The sequence below is a fragment of the Pithys albifrons genome, chromosome 14 (assembly GCF_047495875.1).
Source record: "Pithys albifrons albifrons isolate INPA30051 chromosome 14, PitAlb_v1, whole genome shotgun sequence".
In the NCBI taxonomy this organism is placed as follows: Eukaryota; Metazoa; Chordata; class Aves; order Passeriformes; family Thamnophilidae; genus Pithys; species Pithys albifrons.
In genome coordinates, this window is record NC_092471.1 from 7,639,936 (window position 1) to 7,662,948 (window position 23,013).

Sequence of the window (23,013 nt, forward strand, 5' to 3'; positions counted from 1 at the left end):
AGCTGAAATGTTAACTAGATCATAGTTTTTTTGCCACTTTGAAATGTAGTTTCTGTTTAAAGAATTTATGCATTTCCCCTGAAAATCGCTGATGCTGGTAAGTTTTGCAGCAGGCACAGCTGCCAGCAGGTGTTTGACCCAAGGCAGGCAGGATGGGGCCAGGCCTGGCAGCAGGGATGTGGTAGAAAATTATCCTCCTGGTTTCTGAGCTCATTGTCTCTTAGTAACACTTTTTTTTTTGTTCTGTTTTGCAGAAGCCTTTGAAATTGTAGTACGACACGCAAGAAACTTCACCAACAGCATGTTTAGGACCCACTACAAGAGCATGGGGCCCAGAGCTCTTAAATTTGTTGGAGAACTTTTTACTGATATCTCGCTGTACATATTGGGCTCTGACATCAGTGTTAATGACATGATAAATGAATTTTTTGACAGTTTATTCCCTTTGGTTTACTCTCACTTGCTGAACCCCGGCTCCTCTGATCCCTCTGTGGAAATGACCGAATGCCTGCGGGTGGCCAGGAGGGACCTCAAAGTCTTTGGTAACTACCCGAAGATGATGATGACGCAGGTGTCCAAGTCACTGCAGGCCACGAGGGTCTTCCTACAGGCGCTGAACCTGGGGATTGAGGTGATAAACACTACTGACCACCTAAAATTCAGCAAGGACTGCGGGCGGGCACTGCTGAAGATGTGGTACTGCTCGCACTGCCAGGGGCTGCTCCTGGCCAAGCCCTGTGCCAGCTACTGCGGCGTGGTGATGCAGGGCTGCCTGGCGGGTGTCCTGGAGATCCATAACCACTGGAGAGAGTACATCGGGTCTCTGGAGGGGCTGACCAAGGGCATGCACGGCATCTATGACATGGAGCATGTGCTCCTGAACCTGTTCTCCTTGGTGCGGGATGCGATCGTCCACGTGCAGAGGAACCAAGGAAAGCTCTTGACAACTGTGAGTAGATCCCTGTAGTTCCCTGATCTGCTGTGGCAGGGCTCATATACCATGAACTCTACATGTTAAAACCAACCTGTCCCTTTTTTCCAGCCAACAAACCCCAAATGTTCCAATTACCAGCTCCTTCCCTCCCATTCTTTTTTTTAAAAAAACTTCTGGTAGCATTTGAAACTGCTGTTTTCAGAGCCTGGGTTTCAGTTAAGGGCTTTTCCTGTTGTTGGTCAGAGCAGAAGGGTCTGGACTCACCCTGGCATCAGCTTTGTAGCTGGGGTGTGAGGTTGGGAGCTGAGATGTCCCAACATCTTCAGTTCTTCCTGAGTGCTCTGCTTACTTTGCGTAGCTGTGATAGTGGTCCTGCTCTTCAGGTGGCCCCTGCCTCCCTTACCATCACTGAAATATCCTTCCAAATAGATGCCAAGCAGAGGCATCTGTTGTTGCATTCCCTGATTTACCAAAGCAAATCTTATTCTCCATCTTTTGGTAATTCATTCCAGCTTTGGACTGCATTTAATTGTATGGATGAGATAATTTCTTATTTATCAGAAGTGACTTGACTCTTCAAAAAAACATTGTGAATTTCTGAGCCTCCTGAGAAACTGAGGCTTTCTTGTTCTGCAAATCTTGCTACTCTGTTTGAACACCAAGGACAAATGTACTGTGGTAATGCGATGCTTGTTCTGCAGAGATTTTTCTTAAGACACAATTGAGCTGCTCCCTGTAGGTAGGGTAGAGTTGGGAATGGGGCAAAGGTGCAGGAGTGTTGTAATAGTTTGCTTAAAGCCAACGATGATTAAAATCTGACACAGTTTCCTTGTTAGCTGCTTGTTCCTGCCATTCTTGACTCCTGTTTACAAAAGAACTGTGTTTATGTAGGTCACTGTACTACTTGCACCGTGAGTAACTCATTTTTTTTTTTTTGGGACCGTGGAAATGTATCAGCTTATGGATTTTGAGCTATGTGGCACTCAGCCAGCAGCACTCTGCTGTGCCGTTTTCTGCGCCATCTCTGCTCAGTGACTGCCCAAGACATGCCACCACACTTATGCAGGCTGTGAAAGAGTGGGGTGGCACTTATGTGGTTTCACACCACCTGGGTAGTTTGGCACACATGGAACGAGCTCTCTGCTTTGCTTAGAAGGGATTTAGGGAACAAATCACAGTCAGCTGGATTACTCTTGTGTTGCAGTGACCAGGAGGAGGCAGTGGCTGGGCTGCTCTGGGTGTTGGTCACTTGGGCAGAGTGGTCCTGGCAGGACTCATGGGCCGTATTTTAGGCTCCAGGGGACACTGGCTTTCGACCTACCTTAGGCCCTTTCTGCAGAAAATCCCAGTTTTATAGTAGCCTGCCAAGCACTTCTTGTGCAGGGGTCTTCCAGCTGATGGTCCACGAGCAGCAGCTCTGCTGCCATAGGGCCAGGGCAGGTTCTTCTTCCTTCTATCAAAACCTGGCAACCCTCTCTGAAACAGCAAAGCAGAGATGTAAGTGTAGGTTTAGCTTGAGGTCAGGTGAGATGGAGAATTTGTGTTACAGGTGATAATGAGAAAAAATCCACCTCACCACTAAGCCCAGCTGGCATTTCCAAGGCAGTAAGAAACAAAACTTATTTCTACTTGTAGTGTGAGCCTATTTGATCTCACAAGATTAGCTGACATATTCAGCTTTGAACAAAAGTATCTGATGTGTTTTGCACCAGCAAAACTTGTAGGTGCTAAGGCAGAACAGAAACATTGCCCCTGTGGGGTGTGTGCCAGGTTTCATGAGCACAGATAACATGTGCACTGCGGTGCGATCCTAAAAGGATCAGTGCTTGTCCTCCCATGTCCTCCTTTTATTGGCACAACAACAAAGATGCACTTTTTCTTGAAGACATCCATGTATACAGTTAATGAATGTGACTGTCACTTATATTATTGAATATTGATGCCTTGATCTGTCTACAGAGAGTGTGTCTCTGGGAGGATGAGTAGTTGAAGCGCCACTAAAGTCAACACAAGCCAAAGCACTAAAGCTGCAATGTGCCTGTCCTCTGCCAAACCAGAACATACATTGACTTCCTTTGCAATAAAAAATTAGTGGACATTGCTAAACCATTCAGTGCTTTCGTACTTGATAGAGCTGTTTGAATTCATTAGTGCCATATGTAGTTAGGTACTTACTTAAACATAACTCCTCTTGATTATTTAATACTTGAGTGATTCTTTTATTTGCTCTAGAGACGTTTTTGAGTTACAGGAGTGCAGAGGAAAAATCTGAGCCATGCAAGCTGGTTGCCTGGCAATTTTCACTGAAAGAGAATGGCCACTGGGTTTTTGAAGTTTGTTTTTGGAACACTGATGTTGCTCAGCTAAGGTTCTTATGTCATATCTGAGCCCAGAGCGATTTTTTTTTTTACGAATGAATGTTCAACTGTTCAGTGGAGAAATAAGGCAGTAATGGAAGCTCTGACAGTCTTAATTACAATACTGCAGATGGCCTGACTCTGATACCTGAGATGCATCTGAGATAATCTGGGGTAAATATCTGTGTAAGATATCACTCTGTAACTGATAGAATACAACTTTTGTATTTAGGTGTGCTAAAATGAAAATTTCTTGGTTAAACTTATCAACACATATTGAGTTTCAAAGAATATACCCTGAAGCAAACTCTTTACTGTTATCCTGTAAATATGATTGTTTTTAGACACTGTGGTATGAAATGCCACAGGGATTGTCTATGAAGATGTGGAGTTTTAGTTTTGGGCTGCCTTCCCATATTGACCTCTTTTATTACTGACCTTGGCCACCACTGCTTCTCTAGACAAAATTCTTCACACCTGTATGATATTAAAAATAATGATAGGTTATTTAATTGTCATTAAAATCCCCTGGAATTATGGAAAACTTATCTTCCATGCCCACAGTGATTATAGCCTGAGTAATTGCCCTTGCCTGTCCTTTGAGCTTCTTTTGTTTTTCACAGCATTGGTGGCATTTCTGCAGCAGTAGTTTTTCCTCCTTGTGTTTCAGATCCTTGGATGTGTTACCTGACTGGGCATCCTTTCACCACATGGTTGTTCCTCATTCTCCCTGGCCACCCATCCCTAGGCTGGGTATGAGCATTCACATGAAGACCTGGACCCTTTTATAGCTTGCAACAGACCTGGCTACAAAAACCACATGAACCTGAGCTCCAGAGGTGTTGCAGAGCCTCCAGGTAGACTTCTGAGCAGCTCTGCAGTTCCCAGAATGAGGAAGTCATACTGCTGTGAATCTGCTTTGGGGAACTGTGTGCCTCCAGGCATGCATTTAAATGAGAGCCTGTGTGCCGTTCCTGGTCTGTAAACAGCATTGCAGAAGAGTGAATTCAGTAATACGGCAGTAAACTGTTCCCATCCCAAGCCTTGCTTTAATAGCTAATTTGTCAGCAGTAACGTGTGTTAGGGCTTTATTATTTCTACAATTTGTCTGTTTAAAAACTTCACCCCTAAAACATGCTATTAAAGTACTTTATCAAGGAGGCTGACTCTCGGGGCACATTGGGAAAAAATTTGCTGTCTAGGGCTATATCTATATTAATTTTCCAATCTTCCGCTTTTTCCCTGGTTGAAAATCTGCCTAGTGTGTCCACCTCTTGTAGATATTTTAATCATAAGTGTAGGGAAGAGCAATTTTAGTCAGTCTGTTTGTGCTTTTTACCACATACCAAGACAACTGGGAGAGACTCAGTACAAATAAGCTTAATAAAATATTCAACCCCAGCACTTCTAAAAGTTAATGCTTTCACATTGTTGGAATTACAGGAGAAACAATCTGTCTCTTACATAGCTAATAGTTGATCTCCTCTGGAGTTACAATCATAGAATGGTTTAGGTTGGAACAGACCTTAAAGATTATCAAGTCCCAACACTCCTTGCCATGGATAGGGACACCTTTCTCTACACTAGGCTGCTCAAAGGCATGTCCAGTCTGTCCATGAACACTTCCAGAGATGAGGCATCCATAGCTTCTCAAGGCAAACTGTGCCAGTGCCTCACCACCCTCAGAGTCAAAAATGTCTTCCTGATATCTAATCTAAACCTGCTCTCTCTCAGTTTGAAGCCTTTTCTTCTTGCCCTATCTCCATGCCTTTATCACAAGTCCCTTTCCAGCTCTCTTGTAACCCCTTTAGGTACTGGAAGGTGCAGTAAGGTCTCCCCAGAGCCTTCTCCAGATTGAACAACCCCAACTCTCTCAGCCTGTCTCCACAGCAGAGGTCCTCCAGAGCTCTGATCTCCTTTTTCACCCTCTCTCCAACACATCCACTTCCCTCTTATCTTGGGGAGCCCCAGAACTGGATGCAGTGCTCCAGGTGGGTCTCACCAGAGTGGAGCAGAGGGGCAGAATCACCTTCTTTGCTGGCCATGCTGCTGGTGATGCAACCCAGGACACAGTTGGGTTTTTGGGCTGCAAACGCACATTGTCAGGTCAGGTAGAGCTTCTCATTCACCAACACCCCCAGGTCTTTCTCTTCAGGGCTGCTTTCAATACATTCTCTGGCTAGCCTGTATTTTTGCTTGAGATTGCTCTGATTTGTGTGCGGGACCCACCTCAAGCCTGTCCAGGTCCCTCTAGATGGCATTCCTTTCCCTCCAGTGTGTCAGTTGTGCGACTCAACTCAGTGCCACTGACAAACTTACTGACGGTGCACCTGATCCCACTGTCCATGTCACTGTCCAAGATGTTAAAAATTGCCAGTCCCAGTGCCAACCTGTGAGGAGTGGCCCTTGTCACTGATCTCCACTTGTCCATTGAGCCCTTGATTGCAACTGTTCGAGTGTGACCAATTTTATCCACTGCAAACATAGAGTTCCCTATCTTAAGCCAGCACTGTAAAATTATTTTGAAAGGTTGCAAGGTTGAGATGTGCAGGCTGTTGATTTGACACAGATATTAATTTATCTATGTAAATATTTTTCTTAATGCTTTTTTCCACCCCATAAATCATCAGGGTTTTGTATCCATTCCAAGAGAGTGGGAAACAACAGGCAACTCACAGCATGGTGAGACATAAACCAAAAAAGGTGGGGGTGTCTTGGGGTGAGGCTGTAGCCATGGATTGCACGTGAGAAGGAGGATGCACTGTAGGTGTGAGTTGTCAGAGAAGGGACGTGGATTTTGGCTGCTCCTGTGTGCCCAGCAGGGCACATGTCCCCTCCCAACTCTTTGGATGGTGGCATCAGGACTTTTTCTGCCCTTTGGCTGTCATGTGGTGCCTCACTGTCTAGATGTGGAGCTGCAGGCGCCAATCCCTGCCTTGCACAGCGGGATTCCCTGCTTGGTAGGACCCTTATGTGTTTGTGTAATTAGGGTTGGGCACAGAAGACACTGTGCAGCTGATGTGTCTCTAACATGACAAAATCTGGGAATGTGAAAAGGTTGCAAAGGAATACCATATTAGTCTTAAAAGTTTCATAGAAAAAGTACATTATGAAAAACACCAGGAACCCACCACCAAAAAATCATGATATTAGTCCAGGCTTGTCAGGCAGGTGAGTCCCAGCCTGAGCATCTGCATCCTTTGGGAGGGAGACAGGGACAGGGGCTGAGAGAGAGCAGCCCAGCCTAGGCTGCTCCCTCTGCAGTTCTAGGCAGAGCACTGCCTAGAAAGAAAAGAGCAGGGAGCTCAGCAAAGCTTTTTTTTTTCACTCAGAACTGATGGCTGAGTTTCTAGAAAATCTTACTAAATTGCAAAATTAACCAGACCTTTTTTCAACCACTCACATACACCTGTGCTGAGGTGGGGAGTAGGTTAGAGGAAGGGTGCCAGTGCTGTACAGAACAGCATGCCATTCCCAGAGTGTGTGTCCTGTGAGAGGATCCCTGCTGTTTTACTTCCCTGCAAACACCTTTAAAAAATTGCAGAGATCTGGGTTAACTAGGTTATTCACCCACGCTGTGAAGGTGATGCCACAGTGCAGTCTGGGTTTGGTGTTATCCCAAAGCTGGAGTGCTCACCTCACTTGGCTCAGGTAGAGTGCCTGGTGTGAACCCAGCTCTGATGCTGGCCTTGGGAAGCTGCCAGGGGAGCCCCAGGCAGGAACAGAGTCAGGCAAGCTGTGTACCCTTGTTTGCCCTAGATTTTTAGGGAATCCTGTCAGGGAGTCTGTAAGCATGCTGTAAAGATAACCAGGTTCTTGGGTTGGTTGTAGCACCACAAAGAGGAGCAGCTCTGCTGCAGTTGAGGTACAGATTAGCACTGCCAGCAGATACACAGAGAGGAAAATCAAAAACATGTAAATAAAGGGACTTTTGACATGCAGTGATGAAAATATCATCTGTTGCCACATGTAGTGATTTAGTGCATTTGTCAGCATGGCAATGCCAGGGCTGTTTTCTCTGGAATCTGCTTTTGGAGCCGTCTCACCTGGTGACTTGCTGGAAGCCGCTTTCCTTGGTGGGTTGCAGCCGCAGGGAGCTCCAGTGAGTTTTTCTGTCTGCTAATGGATCTTTCTTTCTGTGCTAGAGCTGGCAAGAGACTTGTGAGGAAAGCTTTGAAATTACAGAGGTGTTCGCGAAGTCCTTCCCTTTGAGATGCAGAGATCGGTTTCTTTGTGCTTTTAATGTGGGTTGCTTTCTGTTGGCATCACTCCTGGGATAGTCAGCTGGATGTACAGCCTCTGTATTTTCAGGCTCTTTATTGGCAAAGTTTAATCTTCAGGCTATTCTCTAATGCTCACTGGTAGCTAGCTCCATTTTTCACTTAAAGCTGGAAGTACAGGTGAGGTTTTGGTTTTCAGTGATCTCAGACCCCCTTGTAGCTATTCCAAGGTGTGTGTATAATGTATTTTTGTTATCCATTTTGTGATAGGCAGTGTAAGGTGCCTGATAAGGCGTGGTAAAGTAAGCATCTGTTTCCCCTGCAGGGTGAAAATAAACCTTATTACCAAGGGCAGTATCAGCAGCATTCCCATTCCTGTGAAAAGACCTTGGGAGTACTATGATTAGTTGCCTGAAGAGGTTTCAGGTAGCAAAGACTTTCTGATACCTGAGGAAGCATATGGCAAGGTGCTGAACTTCAAGGTGTTGACTTTGAGCTAGGAATTCCCATGTTGTTGGTGGCTTGGCTGGTGCTGAAAGAGTAAGGGCAAAAATGATTCATGCCTGCACTTTGGTAACCCAGAATCAACAATTTTGATTCAGCTACTTTGGCATGCTGCTACTGGACTTTAATCTCTGGTTTAGCAGTAAGAAATTAAGGGTCTGCATATCATTTTTGGAAGGGACTTTGGCATGAATGCTCTTGACCATCACTTGCCTCTCTAGGGGAGTGAGACTCAGGTCATTGCCAGTGAAAGCTTTACCCCTTGTCTGGCCAGGGGAGGGAGGCCATTGGTGTCACAATTAATTAATTCACTGCCAACAAGGACTTTGCCTCTGGAGTACACAGGGAGCATGCTGTCATAGTCTTTGGTCAGCCCTACCCCTTTTCTGTTGGGGTCCAGTGTGGGCAAAGTGGCACACTGGCCTGCCCTCTGCTTGCCCTGGTGGCATGGTGAGGCTTTGACTCAGTTTGTCACTGAATTGGGTCCAGATGAAGCTGACCATGTGTGTGGGGCTATGCAGAGCTGCTGGGTGGAAGCAATGGCCAGCGAAGCTCAAACCCATCACTGCAAAGCCAGAGGAGATGCCATTGAACATCAGCACAAGTGTGATTTAAAAACAGCATTTGATTTTGTTTCAATTTGTAAACTTTTATGTTGTATTCTCCTTTTTTGCTCTCCCTGTGTCCTTTGAACTGGACGTCTTCTAGCCTCTGGCATGTTGTGCCATTTCAAGGGAAATTGAAGTGATGCTTTTTTTTTTTTAAATTAAAAGTAGAAGGTAGCTGCTGACAGTGTCCCTTCCTCCCTGCATGCACACACAGCAGCACATGGAGCATCCTTTGACAGCACGTTTGATGTCCGGCCCAACTTTGTACTGAAGCTCACATGAATCTGCTCATCGACTTCAGTCTGAGGCAGATCTCTCAGCTTGTGGCAACTTCATCCCCACTACTCTTGCAGCCTAAAAAGAGCTTTTTAAGGCTGCTGCATTTTATAGGAGGGAATATCATACAGCACCCACTGAGCCTGCCTTGATCTCATTTCGGGTCATATGTTGGCTGCAGTGCAAGTGAGATGCACGCAGGTTGCATGTGATGGGATGTCTTGCATTTTTTTCCAAGCTGAAGTCAGAACAAACCTAAAGATGAGTTACTGGTTCTGTGTAGCTGCCTACATGTCCTGTGGCTTCGCCTGTTCCTTGTTTTAGTGGAGGAGCTAATTTGTTTTGCAATTGGCTCCTGACCATTTAAAAAGATACTTGATTTTGAGATGCCCTGACATCAGTACCAAGAGCTCACAGAGCTAGTGGTGCAGGATCTGGTCTTAGCAGATGAAAATGGGAGTACACAGCTTTGCAATGTTTTGCAGCATTCTTCACTGCACAGAGCAGCATCTTTTTTTCTCATCCCTCTTCTTTTTCCTGGCTCCTATCACAACCAGCTTGGGCAGCTGGACCTGGAAGGCTTTGGGATGTAGGAGAGGAGGGAGCTGGTGATCACATCATCCAGAGCAAGCTGTGTGCATTGCAAGAGAGGATGTGTGGGGGTGTCTGTTCTTTGGGCTCTGAGCTTTAGGCTTTGAAATTTCGAACTGTCTCATTTTGTAATAAATTGTAATGGTCAAGGACATAATGTGAGGTCTTGAAGTAGATTGGATTTAAGCAGAAAATGAGTTTCAGTCTGAACCAAAGATCACAGTGTCACAAAGTTCCCTCCAGGTGTTTTGAGGCTTCTGCTGCTTCAAAAGCTGTGGGAGAGGTTCTGGCTGGGGAAGAGCTGCCCCTCTGAACAGGGAGGGCAGGGACTGTATTAGCAGGTGAGCTTTACAGCTGAACTTCCTTCAGAGTTAAACTAGCCTTATGCTCTGGATCCTTGCTGAGATTTAGATTTGGCTTACCTGAAGGATGCTGCAAGCTGATGCGTGACAGAAACAGGAGACTTTCAGGTCAGGGTTGACCCATCTGGCTTCAAAGGAGCCCACAGAGAATTGATATCCATGGCATGAACTGCCTTTATTCTTATTTAGCTTGGTCCAGACTGTCTCTCCAGAAAATCCATTGCCCTGCATGCTGAGTAGTGGAGCTGCCTTTGGGGTTCTCTCTCAAAACTGTCCACACATCTTTCTATTATCAGAGAGATAAAATCCCTGAGTATCAGCCCTGTGGACATGGCTCCTTCACTTGCTGCCCAGATTGCTGCAGCCTCCTGCAACCTCTGTTAACATAGATGCTTTATTAGCAAAATTCATTCTGGCCCATTTCCTTTCCTGAAGATTTTTATCCTTGCTTAGACCCGCAGCTTTGCAACACCAGACTTGTGCTCACCAATATCCATCTCTCTGTGCTTTTTACGCTAAACCCTCTTTTGGCCTCATTATCCGTGACTGCAGCTTCCACTAAGACCTCCACCCGGGGTCATTTGCCGGGCATCCTTCATCTTAACCGTGCTGAGTTTACTTCCAGTGACAGTAACCCCCGTGAGTGTTGCTGCCTTAAAACTAAAGAACTATCTCTCCCATTAGCAATGCTGATGAATGAGCCAAGAACAAACCAGAAACTTAAAAGGGACCCTCTGCAAAGCAGAAATAGTGCCCAGAGCTGCCTGGGTGGAGCAGTGGTGTTTTGTTTTGCATTGGAGAGGATGAAGGGCTGGGTTGCAATGAGTGGTTTGCTTCATTTTGAATTCTCTGCCTGTGTGTGGTGCTGTGAATTATATCACTTTTACATCTTATAGTAAAGTGGCTTTGAGGTACCAGGCATGAAAGATGCCATCTACAAATACATTTAGCTGGGAAAAAAAACCCCAACAAATGATTGAGGCAGATTTTTTTTGTCCATCTGCTGCAGCAGTGTACCCATGCCTCATTGCTGGGTCCCCACTGCCTTTGCTACTGCAAAATGAACTGGTGGCCTTTTCCATCCCTGCCTGTTGTGTTGCCCCACTAATAAGCCCCCGAGGGCACGGATCATACTTTCAGAAGGTGAAGTTTGCTGCTAACTGCATTACTTTTCCAAAGATCTGTTTAAGCAGGAGTAAGCTGGCTACAGAAAGCTCCACCCATAACCTACAGCTACTTTGGTGGAGTTATTTCTGTTTAAAAAGAAAAAGCAAGGCAGCTGTTGGAGAATTTTGCAATTCTTTATGCAGGTGTATCTTTTTTAATCTAATCAGTTTTCACACCCAATTCTCTTCCATGCTATTCGCAATAGTAGAGATGATTCTCTCAGCCACTGACCTGGAGAGAATGAATGAGCTGAGTGGTTACTGAGGATAATTTGTGGGTGACGGATGTGCTCTGAGTAATGTTTTTCTAAAGCTTACTAACTTTTGAATTGCATGTATTGATCTGTATCGCTGCACAAATAAACTTCATGCTGCTGCTCTCCAGAGAGCCAGAGTGCAGGTATTTCTGTCAATACCTCTGCTGCCTGTGCTGGTATTTAAGTCATCCATTGTCTGTCTTGTCTCCGAGGGACAGCCCAAAATCCATGGAGTACAGGGCACTTGAGGACAATGGAAACTGCATGAGGTGATTCTGGAATGGCCCTGACTAGGAAAAAGGTATCAGTAGCTCAGAGCAGGTGGGCCCAAAAGGGCTTGCCCAGCAGATGCTGAAAAATGTCCAGGAAGGATATCTCTGAGCCTTCTTCCTGCAATTCCCATTGTTTGGAGCCAGAAAGAACTTCAGTAACACTACCTGTAGATTTTGGTGCAAGATATTTATCTTTTCAGTGAGTTGTGGAAATGCCTAGCTTACAACTTGCAGGGTGAGTGGAAAGTAATTAAGATAAACAGAAATGCATTATGAATGTTTAGTCCATTGTTTTTTCCATCCAATGCTTCCCCCACCTCATTTTGGAATTGTTGTATATCAGTTTATTGGAATTCACATCTCATAATCAAATATTAGTCTTCAATTTGATGATGTTAATAAAGACGTAATGAAGTTGAATTAATTTCATTTCTGTCTGCAAACAGCCTGTTTTGAACGAGTCACTTTAATACATTAATCAGACATATAGCATTGTAACGAGGTTAAAAGTGCACACCGATTTCCATTATAAAGATATCCTCAATCAAGCAGAAACTAATCTAACGTTGTAAGTCATTCTGTTATTCAATTGTTCTAACCACAGTACATGTAAAAACAAGATGTCTTACAACAAAGTCTCAAAAAAGCCCTGCAGATATTTATATCTTTATAGAAAAGAATGATTTACATTTTCAATAAGCCTGATTTGTCTTTGGGAAAAATGTAATTCCTTTATCATGAGCAAAAATCTAATGGGAGCCTTTTTTCCTTATTTGCTTTGTTTTTGGGTGTATTATCTTGGTGTTGACCCTTAATTGGATTAAGTTAGGCCTGACTGTCAGGGGAAAAAATTGCTATGGAACTTGCAGCTTCAAAACTAAAGAAAATTCAACAGGTGAACTAAAAATCACAATGGAAAAAATAACACAGGGCCTTCCTCAGCCCTTCTTGGTCTTGAATGGTTTAATTTTACCAGCAGCTATTCTGTGCTGTGCAGATATGCCTTTACCACTTTCCGTTAATGATAACGGTCACACTTCTCTTTCAGGCTTTATTTGGAGAGGTCCATGCCATGGTCATGGGGAGAACCTCATGCCTCTCTTGCCAGCAGCTGGATAATATGCTGTGGGGTGTTTTGGGATTCGGTGGAAAACAAGTGCTTGTAATTTTTCTGCTGAAGAAATTCAGCAGCTTAGCTGTTCAAATGATTTGGTGAGCTTTGGTGACTCCACCCTTGTTGTTTTAGCAGAGACAGGAATCCAGAAAGAGAAGGGTGGATGGAGGGAGCAAAAGGTGGCTTCTCTGGGGATTATTCCTATGGGGAGGTTAAAATAGGTAGGGTGATAGTCCTTTGTAAGGGATGGGTGAGTGGGGAGGAATGGTGACAACCAAACGCTTTGGGGTTGGAAGGGTTTTCCATTCAGCAAAGGAAGGGAGAAAGGCATTTTATAGCAAAAAAATACTTAGTGGCATAAAAACATTTGTGATGTTTTCAGTGCAAGCATTTATTGAAATATAAATCTGAAAAGCTGTGTATGCCTGTGAGCGTGGTCTGTGCAGATTGTGAAACAGGCATTGCATTCACCTGCTTGTTTTGATATCACCAGTTAAAGCAGATTTAGTGGTAAGCCCTCTGTGCTCTATTTTAAATAAATATTACACTTGCGATTGGATTGCTGAGACAGAGAGAGAACTAATTAAGGAGATGGGATATCGTCAGTAAATTTTTCTTCCCTGAGATTTTATGAGCAATAATTTGAAAAGAGCCATATTAAAGTCATTGAGGAACAAGTTAATGCTGCGTTTCTAAGAATATTGCCCTTCTACTCAAAGATTATATTAAAGAATAAACAGTGTACAGTAGCTAATTGCTAGCTGACACATTATAATGGCTTTATACTTCCAAAATTGAATCGGTCTGGTTTAAGGAAAAAAAAGGGGAAAAGTAATGCAGTAACTTTTTAATTATTTAACAAAGTATTTCTCAAAGAATAATTGAATCTGTGCTCATGGCTGCAGGGGGGAAGAGGGACTGGTGGGTATTGACCACGTTTGCAACTCAGCTGACACAGCTGCTGTTAAATACCCCATTACAGGCTCTGATTCTGGCTTGCTGGCTTACATTCCAAACTGATGGCAGGTATCTGTTTTTACTCTCTAAATGAAGCTGCTAGGAATTTATTTCTCTTGGATTGTTCCTTTCTGTAGTGCCGTAGGCACAAACATGCTGCAATATTAAAACCCACAGAAATCTGCCAAGGAAACCGATTAACCCATGGCAGGAAAATAACAAGCACAGGGTGATTGCCTGGAGCTGTTGTACTGCCCAGCTTTGCCCAGTGATGTTTTTTCTTGAGGTCTTGGTAGAAACTGGTTATCCCTCAAGCCTGTTCCTTGCTTCTCAGTCTTTTGGGATGAAGTAGATTTAATTGCCTGCAATAGGAGGATCTAGGGACCTGTGGTAGCACTTATGTAACTGTTATAGTATGCACAAAACTCGGTTGTATAATTGCAATGTATTTAGCATCCTTAGCACAAATGGGCTTAGCTGCCTTGAGTCCAAATTTTCTGTCAGGTTAGATGAATCAGTGCTAGTGTTGAAATCAGCTGTTTGAGTTTTTGGAGCATTTTCTGCCTCCTTGGGGAATAAGTCCCGAAGGCAGAGCAGCAGCGTGGGGTCAGGGGCAGCCTTGTCCCTGCCCCTGCCGTGCTGCCTCATTAGCCATGAAGCATGTTGGGGGCTCAGGACTTCACCAGGAGCTGGGTTTTGGGTGCTGTCACGTGTTGCTCCTGAACCTGACTTTGGTCAGTCTAAGATGCTCTGTTTTTCTCTGGATTTTGTTCCCACATCTTCCCTTTTGCTCAGTTCTTAACTTCCAGACAAAGCTGACTTCTTCCAAGAATAAAGTCTTAGTTTGGTTGTCTAAGAAACATCAGATTGTGCAGATCTAACTTAAAACCATAGTGGTGCATTTACTATGCTATGGGGCCCTGTTCCAGGAAATGCCTCCACTTGGAAAAACTGCCTAAGTGTGTGCTGAAAATTAAGCAAATGCTTTTTTCTTGACTCTCCCAGTTGGTTGGCTGGGTTAGGTCTGAGTCCTAGATGGGGCTCCAGCCGCCTGCCCTCCGGTTTGTTGCTGAGGTCCAACCACCTGAACTTAAAATACCAGATTTTGTGTTAAATATGGAATTAACAAAATGCTGGAGGGAAATGCTGACTTGAAAAGTTGTGCTTTAATTATACGTCACGGATTATAAAGGCAGAAGGAACAACTGTGATCATTTAGTCTGACTTCCTCTCTACCTATAAATAACAATAAACAGCCTTTTGCTGAAACACAAAGCAGCTTTCTTTGGTGGATTAAACACTCCATGCTGGGGATGCCAGAAAGAAGAAACATCTTGTTTGCATTATTTTATGTAGGTTTGAAAAGGCTCAACTCAAGCTGAGGTCACAGTTCCTTTGAGAGAAAGGGCATCCTGCATTGGGAGAAGCTGGGTCAGTGCAGGAGTCAGGAGATGGTGGGACACAGCAGGGAAGTGCCTTGTGTGCTGCAGCACATGTACAGTACAGTGGACATCACATTCTCCTGGGGACAGGTTGGTGTGTCCTATCAGGGGCAGTGATTGAAAACACAGTGTTCATCTCTGTCTGATTTAAGCCTTTTGAACCCTGACACAGCAGAGGGAAGTGCAGATGGGAGTCATACAGCTTCAGCAATTGGCACCAAGGATTGAAACCCTTAAAAAGTCCCTTGTGCTCCCCACTGCACTGCTGGGCTAGTGCACCCCTGCCTGTATGCAGGCTCTGGGGTATAGGGACTTTGTAACCATGTGATGTCTCAGACCTGCCAGCTCCTGTGTCACCTCTGTCACACCTATACAGATGTCTGTGTGGGGAGCTTGTGCTGCTTTTTGCCCTGAGAACCAGCCCCAGTTAGCCCTTGGGTCACACTGGGGCACAGTGAGTGCCTTGGGCAGCAGCTGGGGTCTGCAAGCGTGGCTGAGCTGTTGGCTCCTTTTCCATTGGGTATTGAGCCATGTCTCATTTTTCTCTCATTTGCTGGTCAGAGTTGTCTTTGTAGTAAAGAAATAAGGCTAGGGAGTGAGCACCCGTTGGTCCTTCCTGGGCCCTGTGTTCCTGCTGTGACACTAAGCCTCTGTAAAATGTCTTGTGGTGCTCTACATGATGGATAGGAATCGTGGTTTGGAACTAGATGATCTTAAAGGCTCCTTCCAACCCAAACCATTCCATGATTCCATAAAAAATGAAGTTGTATTCCCTTTTAAATATGCCTCTTAATGCCTCTGCAGTCTGAAAGAGTTGGAAAACCTGATCTTGAAACCAGGTGGTGATGGCCTTCAGTGTAACCTGGTCTGGTGGCTGCAGGGATCTCTGAGCATTTGTAGCGCTGTTTGCAGCATGTGTTGGGCGTCACTGCGGGCGCTGGTGTGACAGGCACTCTGTTATTTTAAGCATTAGTGTTTGTGTGCATTTTACACATTATAGCATTGCATTATTTAAGGGTGATGCATTATTAAACGCTCTTCTCCTCAGCGTGGAGAGTAGGTCACTTCCTGCGATTCCTGCTGCTCTGCATGAGTGAGTTAGGATGCTGTCTCTTATGTAATCCTTGCAGTCTGAATAATGGAGATCGTAATACTATAGAGCTGATTAATAACATTTAGGACTCCATTAATGAGGAATTTTAGTGAAGTGCTCATAGAAGATATCTGTGTTACCATACTCAGTTTGTTCTTTCTGCTTGAGTGCCTGGAACCAGAAGAACAATCATTACTTAGTTAATAATGATGTGCTTCCTAAAATAAAGGCTTGTAAATTCATTTTTATGCCAATAATCATATTTTTGTGCTGAGAGAGGAGTGAGGGAGCTGGGAATTATCTCTTTCCCATCTTCCTGACAAAATGTATATAATGATTAGAAGCATATAATAAGAGTGTTTGTCCTAGCCAAATGTTTCTTCACTCCTGTTAATCAGCATTCGTTTGAGAGCCTGGCGCCGTTTGTGGAAGGCGATGCAATCACTGGGGCAGTGTGGCAGATTTAAATCAGTAATAAAAGCCCTGGGGAAATTAACAAGACAAAACATTAACCACAGACTAAACATTAACATATATTAGCATTTTTATTACACCTGTAGAAATGGTAAATGTGCTTGGTTACTACTATTAAAAAGTTTATGTTCTATCCCACATCATCGCAATGTATATTTTTGGTTTAAGCCCTTTAGAATTTAATTAAGCGGAATTCTATAGCAGCGCTTGAGTAATAGACTTCAGGTTCACTTTTATGGTGACTTTGAAGATAAACAGGACACAAATGCGATCTTTATAATGCTAATAATACTTGTGATGTGTAGTGGAGTGGGTTGTTAAAAAGAATGAGGAAGAAGCACCAATGCAGGCAGCTGCATTGCTGAGGCTTTCAGCCTTACTGGTCAAACTGGGTTCCATCACTGAAGGATGCTCAGGGTTTAGTGGGCACCCGTTGGTTCCTCTGAAGACAGCAGGTTTTCTTGATGTCTGTGGTCTCTTGATGTTCTGTGCATACTGTAGCAAATCACCCTTTTAGAGGCTGTGTTCAAATCAATTATAAGAGTTAATCGCTTTTCAGTTTAATGTGTGGCTTCTCCCAAAGGAAACTCGTGAATAGGTATAAAATGACTTACGTGAACTCCAGAGAGCAGAGGAGATTGCGAGAGGAAATCTTCAAAAATGAGGCCATCCCCTCAAGGGGAAAAAAATACTGTGTCTTCCTGGAGAATGAATCTATAAGCAGAAGAGTTCATAGAGAAGACAAATGGAAACTCCATATAAAGTTTAAGCAAAGGTCAAATAGAGCAAGCTCTCTTTAGAGCAGAGTAGAGCTCCTGGGCTGAATGAGAAGTGGCAGCAGCAGGTATTCAGCAGTGCCTAATGCACTCTCTTCTTGTCCGAGGGGAAGCTGATTAGCTTTTTCTTCTTTTTAATCATCTAGAAAATTACCTTTAAAATGTTCTTATTCCTTAACATGATGCTCGGATTGGCACTGAGGATCACACGTGTGCTGCTTTCCAGCCCTTTGCCCCTCTGGATTCGCTTGCTGATGCTCAAGTCAAGAGGTGGCCATGCTCCCTCATGCTTGGGCAGCAGAATAGATTCCATTTGGAGCCTCAGTGGTATCCAGTGATGCCAGGCTAGAGGTGCCTGTGGAGGGTCTGCCCTCCATCAGCTGCACTTTGGCTCTGATGCTTTGCACAGAACCCAGTGCTGTGGTCACTATTTCTTTGATATAAATTAACCTTATCTCAGTCATCCCACTTTTCATGGGCTTGCAGGTACCCACTGATACTGTGCTTTACACCCATGTGGTTGACCCAGCTGAAAGAAGCTGCAGTGGCAGATCTGGTCCCTGGCTGCTCACTGTGCATCATTCCCATGCAGCTGCACATTCCCGGCAGTCCTCAGGCACCTCTTATCTTAAATTAATGTGGAAGTGTTAAAATGGACTGATAGTACTACTCCATTAGCACTGTCCCTGTGCTCCTCTCAAATCACTGTTCCCTCTAAAGCAGAGCTATTCCACAGCGAGTGGCTCCCCAGGGTCTTGGGAGCAGCTGCCACCCCATTGGGCACAGGACCCTCTGCCTCAGGCAGTCCCCAAGGAGCTATGCCTGACTTGAGTATGGTCTCTCCCTGTGGCCAGAATCAAGAAACAGATCAGTGGGTAGCGGTTGTCAGAAGACAGAGTGTTCCCCTCGTGGCCTGGGTCATGCTCACATGGAGGTGGCTAATTAAATTGGGTAATTAGTGACTTTGTTAATGAACTGGGGTAGGGAAATTTTGCTTTGGCTGTGACAGTATTGGTGGCTTTGGGAGAGTTTTGGTTGGCTGATGTCCCCTTGCTGCAGTTTCTCGGTGGACTGGCAAATTCTTTTTAAAACAAGCAAAAAGTCCAGCTCCTGTTGCCTAAAAACACACTGCCTTTTGATTTACTTATGCAGCTTTTTTTGCAGCCTGGTGTGTCAAACTTCAGCCTGTTCTGTGGCATGAATTAAGAGACTGCATGATTCTCACACTGACTATTCTTTAGATAAAGGCTGGTGTATATTTTTGATCCCCCTGATGATGTGCAGAGCCTGAGGAGAAGAGCTGGCAGTTCAGTTCTGTCAATTTGCTTGGAATTTCAAATTTATACTTGTGTGGTGGGAGGAAGCCAGGTATTCACTGCTGTGACTTGGCACATGCCATTAGATGTGCTGCCTTCCTTTTGCTGTCCCTCCTGCAGGCACACTGCATGCTGGGGAGCTGACTGTCCTTTCTCCAGCCAGAGCAAGTGATACCTGGAGAGCTGAAACATCACAAGCCTGAGCTTGTGTTGTCCCTTCTCTAACTGCCCTGCAGTGGCATTTTTCTGGACTTTTTGGAGCTTGCTTTAAAATAGCCGTGTTTAGGAAGAGACTGGGAACCTGTTTGTGTTCCTGAGTTTGCAGTGGGGACTCAAAAAGAGGGAAAGATTGAAATAAGATTTCTGAGCTGTTGTCCTAGGACCACTTGTGGCCCAGCAGACTTTGGCAGATGGTTTGTGAAATCCTTCCCTCCCCCAAAAAGTGCACACGATGCCGCCCCTGCAAATGAGCAGGCAATCTGTTACTTCTACATTCACTCACTTTATTTTAAGTTCAAATCTCACCCAAGTTTTTGTTTGACTAGAAGATGACAACCATTTCACCATGACTTCACAAGATGGGCAGCAAGGTTGGGTTTTTTGCCTGAAAAGGTTAGTTGGTGCTTGAATAAATAAATAAGCAAAAACTTGGATGCGCTGCTCAAACTTTCCACCTTTTATCCATTAGAAGATTTCCTCTGGTGTCCCATGTCACAGCTAACACAATCCTGTTTCTGATTTCATCCCTCATAGGAGGGCTGGATGCAGTGATCAATGCTCGGAGTTGATCAACAGTTGGATTTGATGATTGTAGAGGTGTTTTCCAACCTTAATGAGTCTGTAATTCCTGGAGCCCATGGTATCCAGATACTGTGTGGGGCTGTGGGGATGCACCTGAGCCACAGCTCCTGCACAGGAGTTGGGAGCAGAGGGGCTGAAGTACCTTTGGTGCTGGGTGGGAGATGAGGCAGCCCTGCTGTGCCTGACTGCTCTGCAGTTTGAATCACACTCTCGGGTGGTGCCATTGTTCACACTGTTGCTTTGGCCCTCCCCTTCTATTCAGTGCCTTTCTGCATCCTTGGGAAAAAGCCTTGATCCTGGACTTGCTCTTCTCTCAGAGTTCAATAGGCTTTGCCAGCTGAAAGCCAGGCTTTGGAAAGGGAAGGGGGGGGCTTTTCACAGAGCTGGGGAGAATCAAAGGGAGTCATCACAAACAGCAGCTTAAAATATCCGACCTTTTCCCACTTCTTTCCTATGCTTTACGTGCCTGTGTGGAGTGTTGGTGCAGTGATGCTGCTTTGTGGCATTATTGCCTCTATATCCACTGTCCTGGAGTTTTTGTGTACCTTATGTTTCCTTGTGGAGGTTTCATGGCAGGTCTCATTTCTGACATCTGGAGGGGAAAAGTCCACAGACCACCACCACCCCCCCCAGTGCATCCTCACACTCTCCTGATGATCTGCCCTTTGCAGGGACAGTGGGACCAGTCAGCACAGAGTGAGCATGGGATGTCCAGACCCGTTCCACAGTGGTGGAGTCTTAGGTCTCAAATGCCCTTCTCCAGATCTCCTGCTGCCCCGTGATTTCCTCCTGTTCCTGTCTACTTGCTCAGGGGACTACCTGTAAATCCTATGAGAGAGGGATGAGTGCTAAAGGAGAGCCCAAAAGGCAAAGGAAAGAGCCAAAAATGTAATCAGTTTTCTGACTTCCTTCCTCCCTCTGTGTCTGAAGCCTGCCACATGATTTAGGGAGGGCAGTAGGGCTGGGACATTCGTCTGCAAGACTTAGGTTTGGCAAGGTGGAGAGAAGACCCAGCCAAGGGAGGGAAGAGGAGAAAAAAACCCAGGTAAGATACTTCAGAAACAGCTCACTTGTCTGCTTCAGGAAGAGCTGCTTTGGCAGAGGGAACTGAAGGTGCAGAAGGACTTGTGGCATCTATTTCCACCTCTCTGTGAAGCAGAATCTGCAGTGCCCAGCTCCCAGGAGGTTTCTGTTTTACTCTTTGTTGTATGGCAGCCTGAGCGAGCAAACAAACTGTGCTGCTCTTGATAATGAAAGAGGTGACATTACTAATTTATTTGCCCACCCAAATGCAGGATGTAATAGAACAGAATTAATCTCTTCTCTTTACACATCAGATGCTTGTAGCTTTAGGCAGCGGGTGTGCTTTTAACCTCTGGTGTGCAGCTAACTGGGAGTTTAGTTAACTGCCTTGATATGGTGTGGTGTGGAGATAAATGAAGTTCTGCAATGAACAGGCATTTTATGGGTGTGTGATTGGTCCCAAACCTGGATGTGTGTGGTGGGATGAGGCTCACAGAAAGAGAGGTTGGTGTTAGCTGTGGTGCCTTTGTGGCCCTAGTAATCAGCCAAGCTCCCTTCACAACCCAACATGGATGAATCCTCCAGAACAGCCCATGGTGGGTCAAAAGGCAAGTTTCACGGTGACAAGTGGTGCCAGGGGGAAGAGTTGTCCTTTGATAGTCTCCCAGAAAAGGAAATGACTGCAAATCCATCTGCAGCAGGGACTGCAGTGGCGGCCACAGGGCTGCTGGGTGAGTCTCGGGACAGTGGCCATGCGAGAGAGTTTTAACGAGGTGGTTTGGATTCCTTCCCTCACTGCTGCAGCCTGTAACCAAATCATCTGTATGCTAATGAGCTAATTTGTGCCATTAGCAGAGCCCTGTTAATCAAGACCTCCCACTGTATGACTGGGCTGTGGCCACAATGCTTGCTATATTTTAGGCCCTGGGTTTTTTTAATTAGTACAAGTGTGTGTGATGCTCATCCTTGGGCATCTGCTGTGCAGCCCATGCAGATGATGAGCTGCCTCGAGATGCAGAACCAGGGTTTTAGGATTTACCTTCAGAGGGGATGTGTTCTTAAAACACACTCTGGTTGGAGAGACAGAGCGTACAGTTGAGATGCTGCAGCTTTCGGCTAGGAAGCTGCAGGACACATCTTAGGCCCCCTCCTGTCAGCACAAGTTTAACCTGACCACATTTGCTGGTCACAAATGCAACTCAGGGGTTTTGACAGCATTTGGATGCCCAAAAATAGTGCCTGAAGCCTGCTGCATTCCTTCCCACAGCGCAGGTACTTGTACAAAAGCCAGGTTGTATCCTTAGGGCAGTGGTTTGCTTTCAGGTGCTTGTGTGAGCTATGGGCGAGATGTGGCTGATGAGACAACAGACCAGCTTCTGTGCAGGTGCCAGTGTGCTTCTGAGCTGTTTCCCTGCAGTGCTTCTGGTCCCTGCACTTCCTCATGCTGCTGTGTTTGTGTTTTCCAGATCAGCCGGTTATGTGGCCACGCTCAGCAGAGGCAGGCTCGATCAGCTAATTACCCCGAAGACCTTCTCATTGACAAGAAAGTCCTGAAGGTGACTCATACTGAGCAAGAAGAAACTTTGTCAAGCAGGAGGAGGTGAGAGCACTCAGGCTGAGTAAGGTGCCTGCTGGATGGATGGGCTGCAGGAGTGGTCACCATATGGGATGGCCCTGTGGAATTGGATGGGAGAGCTCCTTATTTCCCTTATCCGTAAACCTGGCTTTATCTCTGAAGTGCAGCAAGGTGTCTACATGGATTTTCTCACCTAGTGCATTCTTTTTTAACCTATAAAACTGCCTCCTGCTCCCCATCTTTGTTTTGCTTTTGCAATGCACCAAGCATGCAGGTTCATTCACCAAATGCCTTATCTGGGTTTCTTGGGCAGTGCTGTAGTGCCAGAAACACTCACAGGTGTAGTTACAGGTGGAAATGGTTGCTCTAGCCTAAAATGCTGCATGTTACACTGTGTGTATAGGTAGGGGAGATGCATTTCATGGTTGGGTTTTTTTGTATAGTGTTTTATGGTAGTTCAGAAACGTTAACAGCCTTTTACTGAGTATTTTCTTAGTGAAGCAGGTGCCTCAACTGCTGGCACTGCACCTCGTGCTTCTTTCCCACTGTAAGCAGAAGCTGTAATTAGGTGAATTCACGCTAGTGTGCTAGGGAGCAGCATCTCCCCTCTGGATCTGAAGGTACACCCAGAGATATGCAGTGTACAAGAAAAATCCCTGTGGATAAGAGAAACGTGCAAGCTTGGCAATTTTTGAAATTGGGGATGCACCAAGTTGGATGGATTTCTCTTTGAAGACTAACAGGGCCACATTCTTGATACGGTTCCCAGGAGACAAGCACTAGGGTTTGCATTCCTCAGTTGTCTCAACATGTTGGAAGGTTACCCAGCCCAGGTCTGACAGGGATGTCTTTTGAGGACTGTGAAGTCTAACAAAGTCTGCTGAGATAAATTAC

At 45.2% G+C, this 23,013-nt stretch overlaps 1 protein-coding gene across 2 annotated transcripts in view; it reads left to right on the top strand.

The window, feature by feature from the left end:
- GPC3 (glypican 3) overlaps positions 1–23,013 on the top strand; it is a 146,158-nt gene that overhangs the window by 64,815 nt on the left and 58,330 nt on the right. For both annotated transcript variants that reach the window (XM_071569267.1, XM_071569268.1), the window contains exons 3-4: positions 255–949; positions 22,010–22,143. In XM_071569267.1, the coding sequence (XP_071425368.1) occupies positions 255–949; positions 22,010–22,143 (829 nt within the window). The remainder of the gene's footprint in view (positions 1–254; positions 950–22,009; positions 22,144–23,013) is intronic.